This window comes from Thamnophis elegans, chromosome 1 (assembly GCF_009769535.1).
Source record: "Thamnophis elegans isolate rThaEle1 chromosome 1, rThaEle1.pri, whole genome shotgun sequence".
NCBI classification, from domain to species: domain Eukaryota; kingdom Metazoa; phylum Chordata; class Lepidosauria; order Squamata; family Colubridae; genus Thamnophis; species Thamnophis elegans.
The window spans coordinates 131,714,175-131,727,922 of NC_045541.1; the positions used below are offsets into that span (position 1 = coordinate 131,714,175).

At 40.4% G+C, this 13,748-nt stretch overlaps 1 protein-coding gene across 1 annotated transcript in view; it reads left to right on the plus strand.

The window, feature by feature from the left end:
- Positions 1-13,748, plus strand: part of TTLL5 (tubulin tyrosine ligase like 5) — a 144,473-nt gene that overhangs the window by 42,580 nt on the left and 88,145 nt on the right. Inside the window, exons 14-17 of the mRNA XM_032231786.1 lie at positions 1,354-1,415; positions 3,755-3,843; positions 10,375-10,416; positions 13,631-13,744. Of these exons, the coding sequence (XP_032087677.1) occupies positions 1,354-1,415; positions 3,755-3,843; positions 10,375-10,416; positions 13,631-13,744 (307 nt within the window). The remainder of the gene's footprint in view (positions 1-1,353; positions 1,416-3,754; positions 3,844-10,374; positions 10,417-13,630; positions 13,745-13,748) is intronic.

The following is a 13,748-nucleotide window of genomic DNA, read 5'->3' on the forward strand; positions in this document are numbered from 1 at the left end:
TAGAGATGTACAAACTTTTCTGAATTTAAAATGCCTGGAATTGAGGTTGAAATGGTTGTTCTGACCTTATCAGAAGCATTCTTAGTTTGAAACAGGGCTGTTCTTTCTTCTTATTCTCTGAATGCTCCGAGCATGTCTAGGATAATATGTTTTGATGTGAAACAGCTGCTTCAAATTCAAAGTGTTGGGTATACTTCTATTACCTGCCATATCTCCTTTTGGCTAAAATGGTAAGAGGTAGGATTGAGCCGAAATAGTTGGGTAGGTAGAGGTCAATGTTTAAGGATAGCTACAGTGTTCATATTACTTTGGCCCTTTCTCAATAACCCATCTGTTGAATGTGAGCAGGCGGAGGGGGGGGGGGAAGGCTTGGATAAGATTATTTTCCTACCATCTCTGGTTGAATAAACAAAACACTAAGTGTTGTTTCATTCAAAAGACGAAGCAAAAAAAAAAAGGATTTTTTAAAGGAGGAAAGTGATTAGATTCTTAGATTTCCCTTTATCTAATGTTCCAGTATAGGGGTGCCCAATCCTTGAGCCACAGCCCACCTTCAGGCCTTGAGCTGTGCATGTGTGCATGCCTATCACTTGCACAGAATTATCCCCTCTCGTCTCCCCTTGCTGGTCCACAAAGTCAAAAAAATTGGGGAATTCTGTTCTACTAGACTGAAAAACCAGCATTTCCAAACTGGAAATATTTCTTACAATATCTGTGATAGAACAACAGTGCTCTTTGAACAATTTTCTGTGAGTTCCTCCGAGATCCAGGGTATAGTTTTTAATGTTTTGGATCTTTCCGGTTTCATTCACTTATTCTTGAATATTGAGACAACCAATAAGCGATTCATCACTAAAAAAACATAGGTGAAAAGTGAATTTTTAACACTCACTACAACCAAGACCAAATAAAATCATAGGTCCAATTGAGATTTATACCTTGTAAATCTCCATTCAGAAATAAATTAAACATTAATGATCTCAGATAAAATATTTTATTGAATGCTGCCTTTTGCTTCTTAGAAAAAAAAGAAACTGTACACGTTTCTAAGTTAACAAAATAGAAAAAGAAATAACATTTAGAACAGAATACTATTTGCACAGTGATTTCTTTAACCTCTGTCCAGAATGTCACGGCAGAAGGATTTTCATAAAGTTGTGTGTCTTATTATTGTTATTGTTATGTCATATCTTCTTAAATAGATGCAAATTCTCTGATTTGGCAGTTCCAAGAATGAGACTTTCCATTATTGGAATGATAGACCCTGTACATATCGATTAAACTTTCCTCAAAGATACAAATTAAAATGATTAATCAGTTGGTCTTATTTGTTCTCTTGTTCCATACTGTTAGTGATGCTCCTTTGGATCTGAAAATTAAAGCTAGCATGCTTTCAGATATGTTCACACTTGTAGGTGAGTATTATGTCAATTCTTGTTCAATATTATATTGCTTTGGGTGACAGTGTTTAAAAGTCAATATATTGTATTGTTAAGAGCTGATTTGAAATAATTAATGTTTTATATTATGTTCCATATGTGTCAGGTTTGCTCTATTTACATATATTTAACTATCGTGTTATGCCAATTAAGGTACTTAAGAGTTTCATTTTAGCCCCAATAGGCTGGAGTTTGTTTGGGGCTAAACTGATCTTTCCCAACATCAGTTTCCATACCAACATTAATGTATAATAGGAACAAAACAATCACTTTATAGTTTTGCTTCCAGACTCTAAGACAAAGTACTGGAGAGGGTATGTTAAAATCTGTTGTGTGAATTTGGTAAATGCTTTGTAGTAGTATTGGGAATCATTTTGAAAAGTAAAGTAAAATAATTAGTGACAGGCACACATGGTATTTGTGCAATATGACAGCACTAAGTTCTGTAACATGAAAAAAACATTGAATAAATGCTATGAGATACCTGTGTGTCTCTCTATATATTTAAGATTGACATTTGCATAACGTTTTGGAAATGTGGCAGCTGGGATAATTCTACTGTCTTCTTCCCCTTAGCATTTCCCTGTTGAGTCTGCTTTTTTCTGGATTAACCAAGTTTTGAACCATTACAGTAATATCTAACATTACAAAATATAATCTGCCATGATTGCAGTTAAAATATCTATAAAATTGGAACTAAATATCAACAGTTATATTTTAGAGCTGTCGCAGCATCCAACCTTTAGAAATATCTGCCCCTCAAATCTACATACATATACATTCTTATGTCAATCACATTTTGTTTCTCATGTCAGTCGCATCTAGTTTCTCCCTTTTGTATTTCACAGCTCAACGTTTTTTTTTTTTTACAAATCCATGTTTAATTTTGGAGAATACCGTATTTTTTGGAGTATAAGACGCACCTTTTTTCCCTCTAAAAAGAGGCTGAAAATCTAGGTGCGTCTTACACACCGAATACAGCATTTTATGCCTCCCGAAGCCCCGCTCCCTTCACCAAAATGGTCGTGCATAGCCTTAGGGAAGCTTTCAGAAAGCTCCTGGGGGCTGGGAAGGGCAGAAATGAGCATGAAATGGCCCATTGTTTGCTCCCCCAGCCCCCAGCAGCACTCTATAAGCCTCCATAAGGCTATGCACGCAATTTCTTTGACAAAAAAGGGCCGGGTTTTTTGTTCTTTTTTGGGGGGGCCCAGGAGCACTCTGCAAGGCCCCCCCCCCAAGCTATTCATGCATTTAAAAAAAACAGGCCCGTTTTCACAAAAAATGGGACATTTTGGGGAGGTTTGCAAAGTGCAAAAACTTTTTTTCCCTTTCAGAAAGCTGTTTAGTTAAAGGGATTGATGAGAATTACATTGGTCAAGTGCTGTGCCAGCATAAACAAAGTTTTAGGTGCTACAGGTTGTCATCTATTTCCTTCTCCAGCACATAGATAAATACACCTGGAAACATTTACCTACCTTCTCTCTTTCTCTCCCTCCCCCTCTCTCTCCCTGCCTACTGTATTTCTCTCTCCGCCTCTCTATCTACCTATATACCTACCTACTCTCTCTCTCCCTACCTATCTACTGTATTTCTCTCTATTTTTCTCTCTCTATCCCTCTACCTACCTACCAATCTACCTGCTCGCGCTCTCTCTCTCTCTCCCTCCCCCTCCCTCCCTACTGTATTTCTCTCGCCCCCTCTATCTACCTATATACCTACCTACTCTCTCTCTCCCTACCTATCTACTGTATTTCTCTCTATTTTTCTCTCTCTATCCCTCTACCTACCCTACCTTCTCTCTCTCTCTCTGTTCCTATCTACTGTATTTCTCTCCCTCTATCTCTCTTTATTTCTCTCTCTCTATCCCTCTACCTACCTATCTACACACACTCTCTCTCCCCCTACCTACCTACTGTATTTTTCTCTCTCTCTCTTTATCTACCTACCTACCTACACACTCTCTCTCCCTACCTACCTACTGTATTTCTCTCTCCCTTTATCCCTCTACCTACTTACTTTTTTAAAATAAATTGCCTCTTTAAAACCTGGGTGCATCTTATACTCCGGTGCATCTTATACTCTGAAAAATATGGTACATGTCATTTGTTATAATGTAAATGTAATAGTGGCATAGTTTCTGCAAAGGGGACTCATTTCTGTTTCTTAACAATATTTATAATTAAGCAGTGCCCTGGGAAGCATCTATGATAGCCCTAGTCTTTAGGTAGCACATTGATGCTATCAGGATGCTATCACATTGATCCATAATTAGATGTCCTTCATTTTACAAGTCTTCCTCCCTTCCTCTCTCCAAGGCTTTGTTTGTCAGGATCCAGGTCAGCGGCTAAATCGGACATCTTATTACTCCTCTGAGACAAGGAGAAATCCATACCAAAAAACTCAAGTAAGGAGAGAAAAGTTAAAACAGTGTTCCGCTGATGATATTATTAAGTAATGAATTATATTTGCTTGATGATCTTTCTAGACTTTTTCTCCTCTATTTTTCTTTCTACATTTAAGCTATTCTTTAATATAGAGCTTCTCTTTTCTTAACACGTTAGTCTTGCCTTGTTTCTACACTATTAGGAAATAAAGTGATCTCTAAAGTCCTTTGTGTATCTGAGAGGGTATTATTACTTCTTTATTTGGTGCTGTCAATATTTATGACATTTAAGAGGGAGGGAAGAGGAGTCAAGGTAAGCAGTGAAGTAACACACTGTGTAGCTGAGTCAGTCACATGGTTTTGGGTTTAATAGAAGCCTGGATTCAATTGTGTGTGGGAGGGGTGGCAGGGGAGCGTCTTAATCGAATGGGTTCCTGTGGGAAATATCGGGTACAGAATTCCTGAAAAGAAACTCCCTTTGTCCCTAGTGAGTCTTGGTTTCTACTCTATTTCATGCCATGTAAAATGATACTAGCACCATAATTGCTGCCATCTACTGTCGGTTTGTTTAGCGCTGCAAGGCAGTGTGAAGTCTTGTGTGTTTCCCAAAGTCTGAACATAATTTGTGATCTAAATTAAATTGTCTTTTGTTAATTTCTTAGGGTTTCAAATGTTTCAAATACTATATGTAACCCAGAATTTACTGTTAGCTATCATATGAACCTGTAAAAGAAAGTAGTATTATTTATTACATATATTACATACCTTATGTATGTTAACTAGGCTTTCTCTGAGCAGTTTGCAGTCCATTAAAATGAAACAATACAGTTCTCAACCATAAAATACACAACAAAACTTGATAATTAAAGGATAATGAAATTAAAACAATAGAAATATCAGCAAGAGCAAAGAAGCTTGATTTATTAAAATATCTGGAAAATTAAAGGCGTTTGCCTAGTGCTGAAAAAATAATAAAGTCAATGCCAGGTATACTGTATGGAGGGTTACCACTGACAAGACTTGCCTTCAGGTAGCCACTTGGTATTTATTTAGGTATTCATTTATTTACCTACTTACTTTTGATTAATTACATACTATGAAATCAGTCATAATTCTTAGCAACCACATAGGTAGATTTTCTCCATGACCATCTGTCCCTAACCTCATCCTTCAAGTCTTCCAGTGGGGCATCCATTGCCACTTTAACTGAGTCAATCCACCTTTCTGCTGATCATTGTTTTTCCTTCCACCTTTCCCAACATTATAGCCTTCCCCAGAAAAAACGGCTAACTTAACGGCATTTGATTTATAGACTGCCTGACTCTGCAACTCTGTGTGCATACATAAAGCAGTGTAAAACAATAAAATAGAAATAGCCAGAAAGGGAAAAATAGAATCCAATAAACAATTCATTGTATAAGGAGCCCGCCACCACCCTAGCTCAAGACCTAGAAGAGGCAGGGTTTAAGCGATTGTTTAAAAAAGGTCAAGTATGTTTGTGGGGTTATATTTATCTTAGGGAGAATGTCTTTCCAGAGAGCTGGCTCCATGACACAGAAGGCTTGCTATGCAGAATAATCAAAGCAAAACCTCCAAAATTGAATTTGGTGTATAAAAATATATGCAGACAGATTTCTCAGGTAACTGCTCCCAAACTATGAAAATCTTAAAAGTTAATACCAGATCCTAAAAGCAAACAAAAGTTGTACTAAGCTGGTTATAATGCAGCACTCTTCTGCAATATTGTTTATTGATGTTTCTAGACCATCTTCAAGGAAACCTCATGAATACCACATTACAGGATAGTTCCAAGGCATGGATTATTGTAGAATAGCTATCCTAAATTGGCATAAGGTGCATCACTCCACAGAGGACAATTGTGAATCTAATGGCAAAAATGGATATAGAAGCACTCTCAACCAAAACTCAATCCATTAGGAGGAACCCAATCCATCTTTGAACCCTCTTAGGGAGGCACACTATCCATTACCAGCACTTCTGTCTTCTCTAGATGGAGATTCAGGATTTTTTGCTCTCATTCAGTCCAAGCACTGATTCAGCATTTTCACTATTTTTCCTGGCACTTAAAAAAAGCAAGAGGCCTATATGCTGTCAGCATACTGATGTTAGCACTTCAGATTTCAGAATGACCTCAATCAGCAGCCTTATAGTATGTCAAATACAATCTGGAATAGAGTATAATACTGCAAAATCCAATAAATATAAATGCCATGGGGCTGAGCAAAAATCCCCCAGCATTGCTTTTTGGAGATAGCCTCTAGGTAAAACTGGAAACACTGCAGAGCTGTTCAAGTCAAATCTAACTTGGACAAATTCTCCCCAAAGTTATCTAGGAGGAGAAAAATTACTTCTTCACTTTCACCATCACCACATAGTAGGTTCAGTAATGAACTCTTCTTAGCCTTCAATCTGTATAGGATGAGTTTTCCTCCACCTGCATTCCAGATGTTTCTCAGCTCATGTCATTACTTCAGGTGCCTGCCTATCACATTTTTGAAGGGCACCTGGACAGTGACAAAATCTACTCAGCAGCAATTGTGAAAACTGTCTGGGTCATTTTTCTTTATTTGATAGTCTCACTTAAATTCTGACTTCAAAGCACCCAGATAAACACCAGGAAAACTTTCAATATCCTCTGGAATCTGTTGTCCTTTGCAGATGGACCTTCCTAATGTTTCCCCAACTATGCAGAAAGGAATATCGATTTGAAGTCTGAATCCCAAAAAGAAGTGGTCACATTCTTCAGCTCCAGGTTCCAATCCTAGAAAACAAACAAACAAAATGCAAATGGATTGAGAATGTTCCCTGGCACATTACTGCCATGAAACCTTGAGCAACTCCAACCTTGGTATATGGCATATCTATTTCAATGCCCTAGAATCATCATTTTAGAAGTCTTGGCACCCAATCCAGGATCACCCTTAGACACGAGGACTTCTGGGTAGCTGAATAGATGATATATCTATTCTGATGCCCAACATCAGAAAAAGCACAATACATTTGTATTAAAATGGACAAGAAGACTGGAAAGAAAAATGGAATTTCAGTAAGCATCTACTTACTGTATTTGATCCTCTGGTATGTTTGAAAATGATCTCTCAAATCTCCAAGCCATGGGCAGCTGTATAAGTTAAGTGCTTCTCTCATCCACAGTCAAATCATACATGAGAGAGAACTTATTCATTTATTAGCTTGATGTTTAAAAACAGGTCTGACATCCCAGAGAGCAAATAGTATAGCTAGTTGTCTGGAATGAAAGAAGAATCAGAAAAGGAGACAGCCACAAATTGCCTGATCTCTCCTCTCCTTACCAGGCTTCTGGACGTTTCACCAGCCGAGCCCAGGGCAGGGGCGGGGGTGGGGGTGGGGTGGCGATGGTTATTAGGGAAAGTCTCGGACCTCAGGAGGTCACTGTGCCTCAGATAGGCGGTTGTAAGTCCCTTTTTGTGAAATGGGGCCTTGGAGTTCAGGTGGGCCTTTTTGTTATGTACCTGTCTCCATGCTACGTTTCATCGGCCCTGCCGGAGCTGCTGAATGTGTTAGCTGGATTGGCGGTTGATTTCCCCAGGCTTATGATCCCGGGGGATTTCAATCTGCCTTCCATTGGCAAGACATCCGAGTCAGCTCGGGAGTTCATGGCTTCCATGACAGCTATGGACCTAACTCAGTTAATTCAAGACGTCACCCATAATGGGGGCACATGCTCGACCTGATTTTTATCTCTGGGCAGTGGATGAATGATCTAGATTTAGGGGATATTTCTATCCAACCCTTGTCATGGTCGGATCATTTCCTCATCAGGCTTGACTTCCATACTGCTACCCCTCACCGCAGGGAGGCGGAACTGACTAGATGGTTCTGCCCCAGGCGTCTGATGGACCCTGAAAGGTTCCTGTGGAGCTTGGGACTTTTCCTGAATCCCTTGCTCACAACTCGACCAAAGCCCTAGTGGAAGCCTGGGATAGGGCGGCCACTGGGGCTTTGGATCGTGTTGTGCCTTTGCAGCCTCTGACCCGGTGTCGATTCCGGTTAGCTCCCTGGTTTACGAGGAGCTCCGGGAGATGAAATGCCAGAAAAGACGCCTAGAGAGTGGTTGGAGGGCCAGCCGGTCCGAATCTGATCGAACACTAGTAAGAATTCACATTAAATCCTAATTAGTGGCGATAAAAGCGGCAAAACGGCAACATTTTTCTGCTCTTATCGCGTCTGCAGATAACTGCCCAGCCGCCCTGTTTAGGGTGACCCGCTCCTTACTTAACCAAGGAACTGGGAAAGACCCCTTGCAGGGTAGGCCTGAAGAATTTGTTCAGTTATCTGCAGGATAAAATCACTCAGATCCAGACAGGTTTGGACTCTGACTGAGTAGATTCAGGCGAGTCGACGGGGATGAATCTTGTGGAGACCATCTGAGATGAGTTTGACCCTGTGACTCCCAAGGGCATGGACAGGATTATGGGGAGACTCAGTGCTGCCACTTGTGTGCTGGACCCGTGTCCCTCTTGGTTAATCTCGGCTTCCGGGCAAGTGACACGAGGCTGGCTCCAGGCGATTACCAACGCATTGAAGGAGGCAGTGGTGAGGCCCCTCCTTAAGAAGCCTTCCCCGGACCCAGCTTCTTTAACCAACTATCTTCCGGTCTCTAACCTTCGCTTTGTAGCAAAGGTTGTCGAGAGTGCGGTAGCATGTCAGCTTCCCCAGTACCTAGATGAAGCTGTCTACCTGGATCCGTTTCAGTCGGGTTTCAGGCCTGGATACAGCACGGAGATGGCATTGGTCGCATTGGTCGATGATCTCTGGCGGGCCCAGGACAGGGGCTGCTCCTCTGTCCTGGTCCTATTAGACCTCAGCGGCTTTTGATACCATCGACCATGGTATCCTACTGCGACGACTCAGGGGGTTGGGAGTGGGGGGCACCGTTTTACGGTGGTTCTCCTCCTACCTGTCGGATCGGTCGCAGTTTGTGTTGACTGGAGGGCAGGAATCGACCCCGAGGTGCGTCACTTGTGGGGTGCCCCGGGATCGGTTCTCTCACCCCTCCTGTTCAACATATATATGAAACCAGTGGGTGAGATCATCCATGGTTTTGGGGCATGGTATCATCAATATGCTGATGATACCCAACTTTTCATCTCTACCCCAAACCATCCAAACGATGCCCTTGACGTGATTTCCCGATGCCTGGAGGCTGTGCGGATCTGGATGGGGAGGAACAGGCTCAAGCTCAATCCCTCCAAGACTGAGTGGCTGTGGTTTCCGTCATCCTGATTTGTGCATCTTGCTCCATCTTTGATGATAGGGGGAGAAATTTTAGCCCCCTCAGAGAGGGCCCGCAATCTTGGCATCCTCCTGGATACGCGGCTTAGTTTAGAAGAACACCTGATGGCCATGACCAGCGGGGCCTTTTACCAGGTTCGCCTGGTACGTCAGTTGCACCCCTTCCTGGATCGGAATGCTCTGTGCACAGTCTTTCATGCCCTCGTCCTTTCTCGCCTGGACTACTGCAATGCTCTCTACATGGGGCTGCCCTTGAAGAGCACCCGGAGGCTTCAACTGGTCCAGAATGCGGCTGCACGGGTTATCATGGGGGCACCTAGGTGCTCCCATGTTGCACCCCTTTTAGGCGGTCTGCACTGGTTGCCGGTTGTCTTCCGGCTGTGATTCAAGCTACTAATTATGTCCTTTAAAGCGCTCCATGGCTTAGGCCCAGGATACCTGCGAGGCCACCTACTGCCACGGTAGCCTCCCACTGTCCAGTGCGATCCCACAGAGTTGGCCTCCTCAGGGTGCTGTTGGCCAGACAGTGTCGGCTAGCGACCCCCAGGAGGAGAGCCTTCTTTGTGGGAGCGCCTTCCCTCTGGAATGAGCTGCCCCCGGAGCTTTGTATAATCCCCGACCTCAGGTCCTTCCGACGCGCCCTAAATAGTTGGCTTTTCCAGCAAGCCAGCCTGGCCTGAACAAAACAAAATAAATTATTGATTATTGTTAATTTTAATTGAATTTTTAAAAAAATGTTATTGTTAATCTTAATTGGGTTTGTTTTGGATATTCTATTTAATTTCTTTAAACTTTTGTAATATGTGTTTTTTTAATGTTGTACGCCGCCCTGAGTCCTTGGGAGAAGGGCGGCATATAAATCCAATAAACCAAACCAAGCCAAACCTATCAGCAATGTATTTTGCTTTATCTGTTATTTCTTTGCCTTTCCCTGGTATTATGACAAGAGTCTCCGGCAAGCACACTGAAATAATAAAAAAAAAAGCGGGGGGGATTCCATCCATGAACTGTCCTTGTCCAAGGGATGGTCCTCTTTTACCATCTTTCACCTTTTAGCCTATGGGGCACTTCAAATTTGGTGTTGCATGCTTTGTATATGTGGGTTCTATATTTCTTGAATGAAATATTTAAGATGTAAATTGGAGGATGAAGCAAAAATGGGGTACATTTTTATGTACATCAGAAATAAAGCTCTAATTTCAGACAATTGGTAATTTTGAAAGAGAACATGAAATCTTTATTCTTTTTATTTTATAGCGCCCTGTTTCTGCACAGTATCGATCATCAAATGCCAAATTGGTAAATATCGGGCTTTATATTGCTTCATTCATCATTTAGAAATTTAATCTACCGTATTTTTCGGACTATAAGACGCACCAGTGTATAAAATGCACCAAGATTTTGAAGACGTAAGTAAGAAAAAAAACATTTTTGTCCTCTCCCCCCTCCCCCCCAGGACAATCTGCAGGCTTCAGCAGGGCTGGAGGAAGGCAAAAACACCCCCGTTTTTGCAAAATACAGGTGGAAAATGGGCCATTTTTCACAAACATGGCATTTTTGCCTTCCCCCAGCCCTGCTGAAGCCTGCAGAGTGCTTCTGGAGGCTGGCGGAAGGTAAAAATGCCTCTATTTTTCCGGAAAATGGCCTGTTTTTTGCCTGTTTTTGCAAAAATGGGATGTGGGGGCGGGGCTTTGGGAGGCCAAAAATGGCTGTATTCGATGTATAAGATGCACCAACATTTCCACATTCTTTTAGGGGGGGAAGGTGTGTCTTATACTTCGAAAAATACGATATTTTGCATTTTAAAAAAAATATGTTTGCAGTAATCTTTAAAGTGATGCAAATAGTTGTGGTAAAGAGGCTAATGGACATTGGGCAAGAATAAAAAATGTTTTTTTAATTGCAACATGTCCACAACTATAATTAATTATGGAAAAATGACATTCCAAATATTTTTTTGAAAATATTCTCTAGATTCTAGATGAACCTAGTTTCTACAATTTTGTTAATTATGGGAATATGGACGCTGTATACAACAAATCCTATGTAAGATCTTTATATCCTGTATTTTCTGTTGTTAGTTTCTGTCACTATTTTGAATGTGTCTGTTTGTCTGTCTTTAATATTTCTTTCAAGATTGCTACGTACACTAGAAAAATCCTGTTTGAGATTAAATAAGATTGTACACAAGTATGTTAGTACTTATACCACTTTAACATTTTGCAAAATGAGCCAGATTACCAACATTCCTGAAACACAGAAAAATGCCTGTGTAAAAAGAAAATCAACACAAAGCTATGCTGAGAACTCAAATCTGAAGGTGATAAGAAAAGAAATATAATCTTGAAGACAAATTTAGTACTGTAGTGGCAGTGGCATACACATAAAGGACACAGCAAGTATTCAAGAATCTAAGGAAAATTAAAACACTAGGAATCCAATAATCCAAGCCTATCTTTCCAAGAGGAAAAAAGTTTTGATAATCTTTCATTTTTTTCCTTTAAAAGAAGAAGAAATCATATTTGAACTAGCTGCAAGGGTTATATGGGTTTGTTGTGTTAATGAGAAGGCATTCTAAACTAAATGGACCTTGGAATTAATCTGGCAAACTCCTTTATGTTAATAAATCCTGCATATCAAAAAATAAAGAAAGAAATGCAATCATAAATCATATGATAACAATAGTTTGCCCAAAGATAACAGATCAAGTATTGAAAACTTCAGTAATTCTCTTCCAGAAGGATTAACAAGAATACCATATTACATAATTAAATGTACTCTTTATTGGATTTCTGACATGCATTTTTTCTAGTAGTTCTGGAAATAACTCCTTTTGGGAACCAGCAGGAAATAACAAGGGCAACTGTCACATATCAGAATGACAGTTGCACCTCATTAATAGAAATATAGTTTGGAACAGTGGTTCTTCTCAAGATACTTACAACACCAAGTTCTTTTTGTTTTCCCTGTTCTAATCTGAGGATTGGACAGTGTTTTCTATGCCCCAGTTCCTAAGAAAAGGAATGTTCCAGTGAATACAGCTCATGTTCCTGCCAGGTTCTGAGGAATAGAAAAACTACTACTCACTCTTGCAACAGAGACTGCTAAGTGCCACACTGGGAACCTGTCTGTGTGCTGTGCACTTTGTGGCTGAAAAGAATATTAAATATTTCTGTTGCCTACAGCTATTTTCTCAATATGTTGAAAGTGTCAGGTGAAAAACAGTACATTCCATGAATTTCAGGAGGAAAAGATGGACAGATTCCTGGAGACACAAGAATGCATTGGGTAATGGCAGACACACAAGAAACAAATTTATCAGTCTTTTCGTGACTTTCTTGGCTATTATGGCCAAGCTAGTTTGCAGGATTGTATAAAATATATAAGATAATTTTTGTATACCTGATGTGTACTTTGGATTTTTTTTGTATTGTGAATCCCTTTAGTGCAAATGCAAAATAAAATATATTCCCAAGATGTTTCTGAAATGAAAACGTTTAGTGAAGATTATAAATTAGCCAATGACAGGGCTTGTAAGATGAGCTACAGTCAGTATATCAGAGTTTTCTGTCAATTTCATTGTTGATTCTTAATGAGATAGCATTTCCCCTGAGGGAACAGATCTCTGGTTAAATTTCTACAATACACTATACATGGAACTGTCTTTGAAACCTGCTAAGAACCTGCAATTGATTCAAATGTAGGGGTCTGCATGTTAACCAGCCGGTACTGTTATTATCATATTATGTTATCTTGTATGCTCTGGGTGTTAATCAAAGGTACTAATCTTGACTTAATAAGTTGGTGCTAGGGAATCTGCAAGATTGGCTGCTCCAACCTAAGTCTCCACCTTAGGAAACCCTTCTGAGAGAAGCTGCTGGTGGTGCCTGATTTTTTTAAATGACTAAGGACAGAAAGGGTAGTTTCTCCAACATAGAAAAAAATTGGACCATGGACCAGACTCCACCAGAAATTAAATTCTGGAGAGTCTTAGAATGTTTGCTCATTGCTGACATTTCTTCTCTTTATTGTGTATTGTAATTTGACTTTTCATTTTTAATTACTATTTTGTTGGGTATTGTGTTGTTTAGAAGCGTGCTGCTTTAGCAACTTAAGGTCTCCAAAACCATTGATTCTGATATTAAAGAATCAAGTGAGAACTGAGAATTTTGGCCGTAGGCAAAGTAACAAGAAATATGTTTAATGCTTTGCTTATGGAGTCAGAAATCATCAGTGCTGGCTCTTGCTTTGGGGTGTGTGTCAAACACTGAGAATATAAAGTTTGGCGTTGGTTTCTAATGGGGCGTGGAGGCAAGGAGTATGAAACCTGGCATTTGTGCCTTTGGATCCTTCTGACTTTCGCATAATTCCTGACTTTAATGCCTGGCAAGTGTTGTTCTTATTACTGTTTTTTAGCCAAGTGCTTTTGGCATTTGAAATCTATTTAAATAATTGGAATAAAATCAGGAGGGGGGAAAAAAGCCAAAACTGACTTCTTACTGTGATCCTACAGCGTTCCCGGCCCCTCTCTGCCAGCGATGCTGAGATGAAAAACCTTATCCCCTCTGCAAAAGAGAAAGTTGCAGGAAGGCATGTTGGCTCCATGCTAGGCCTCTCTATGGAAGAGGTAA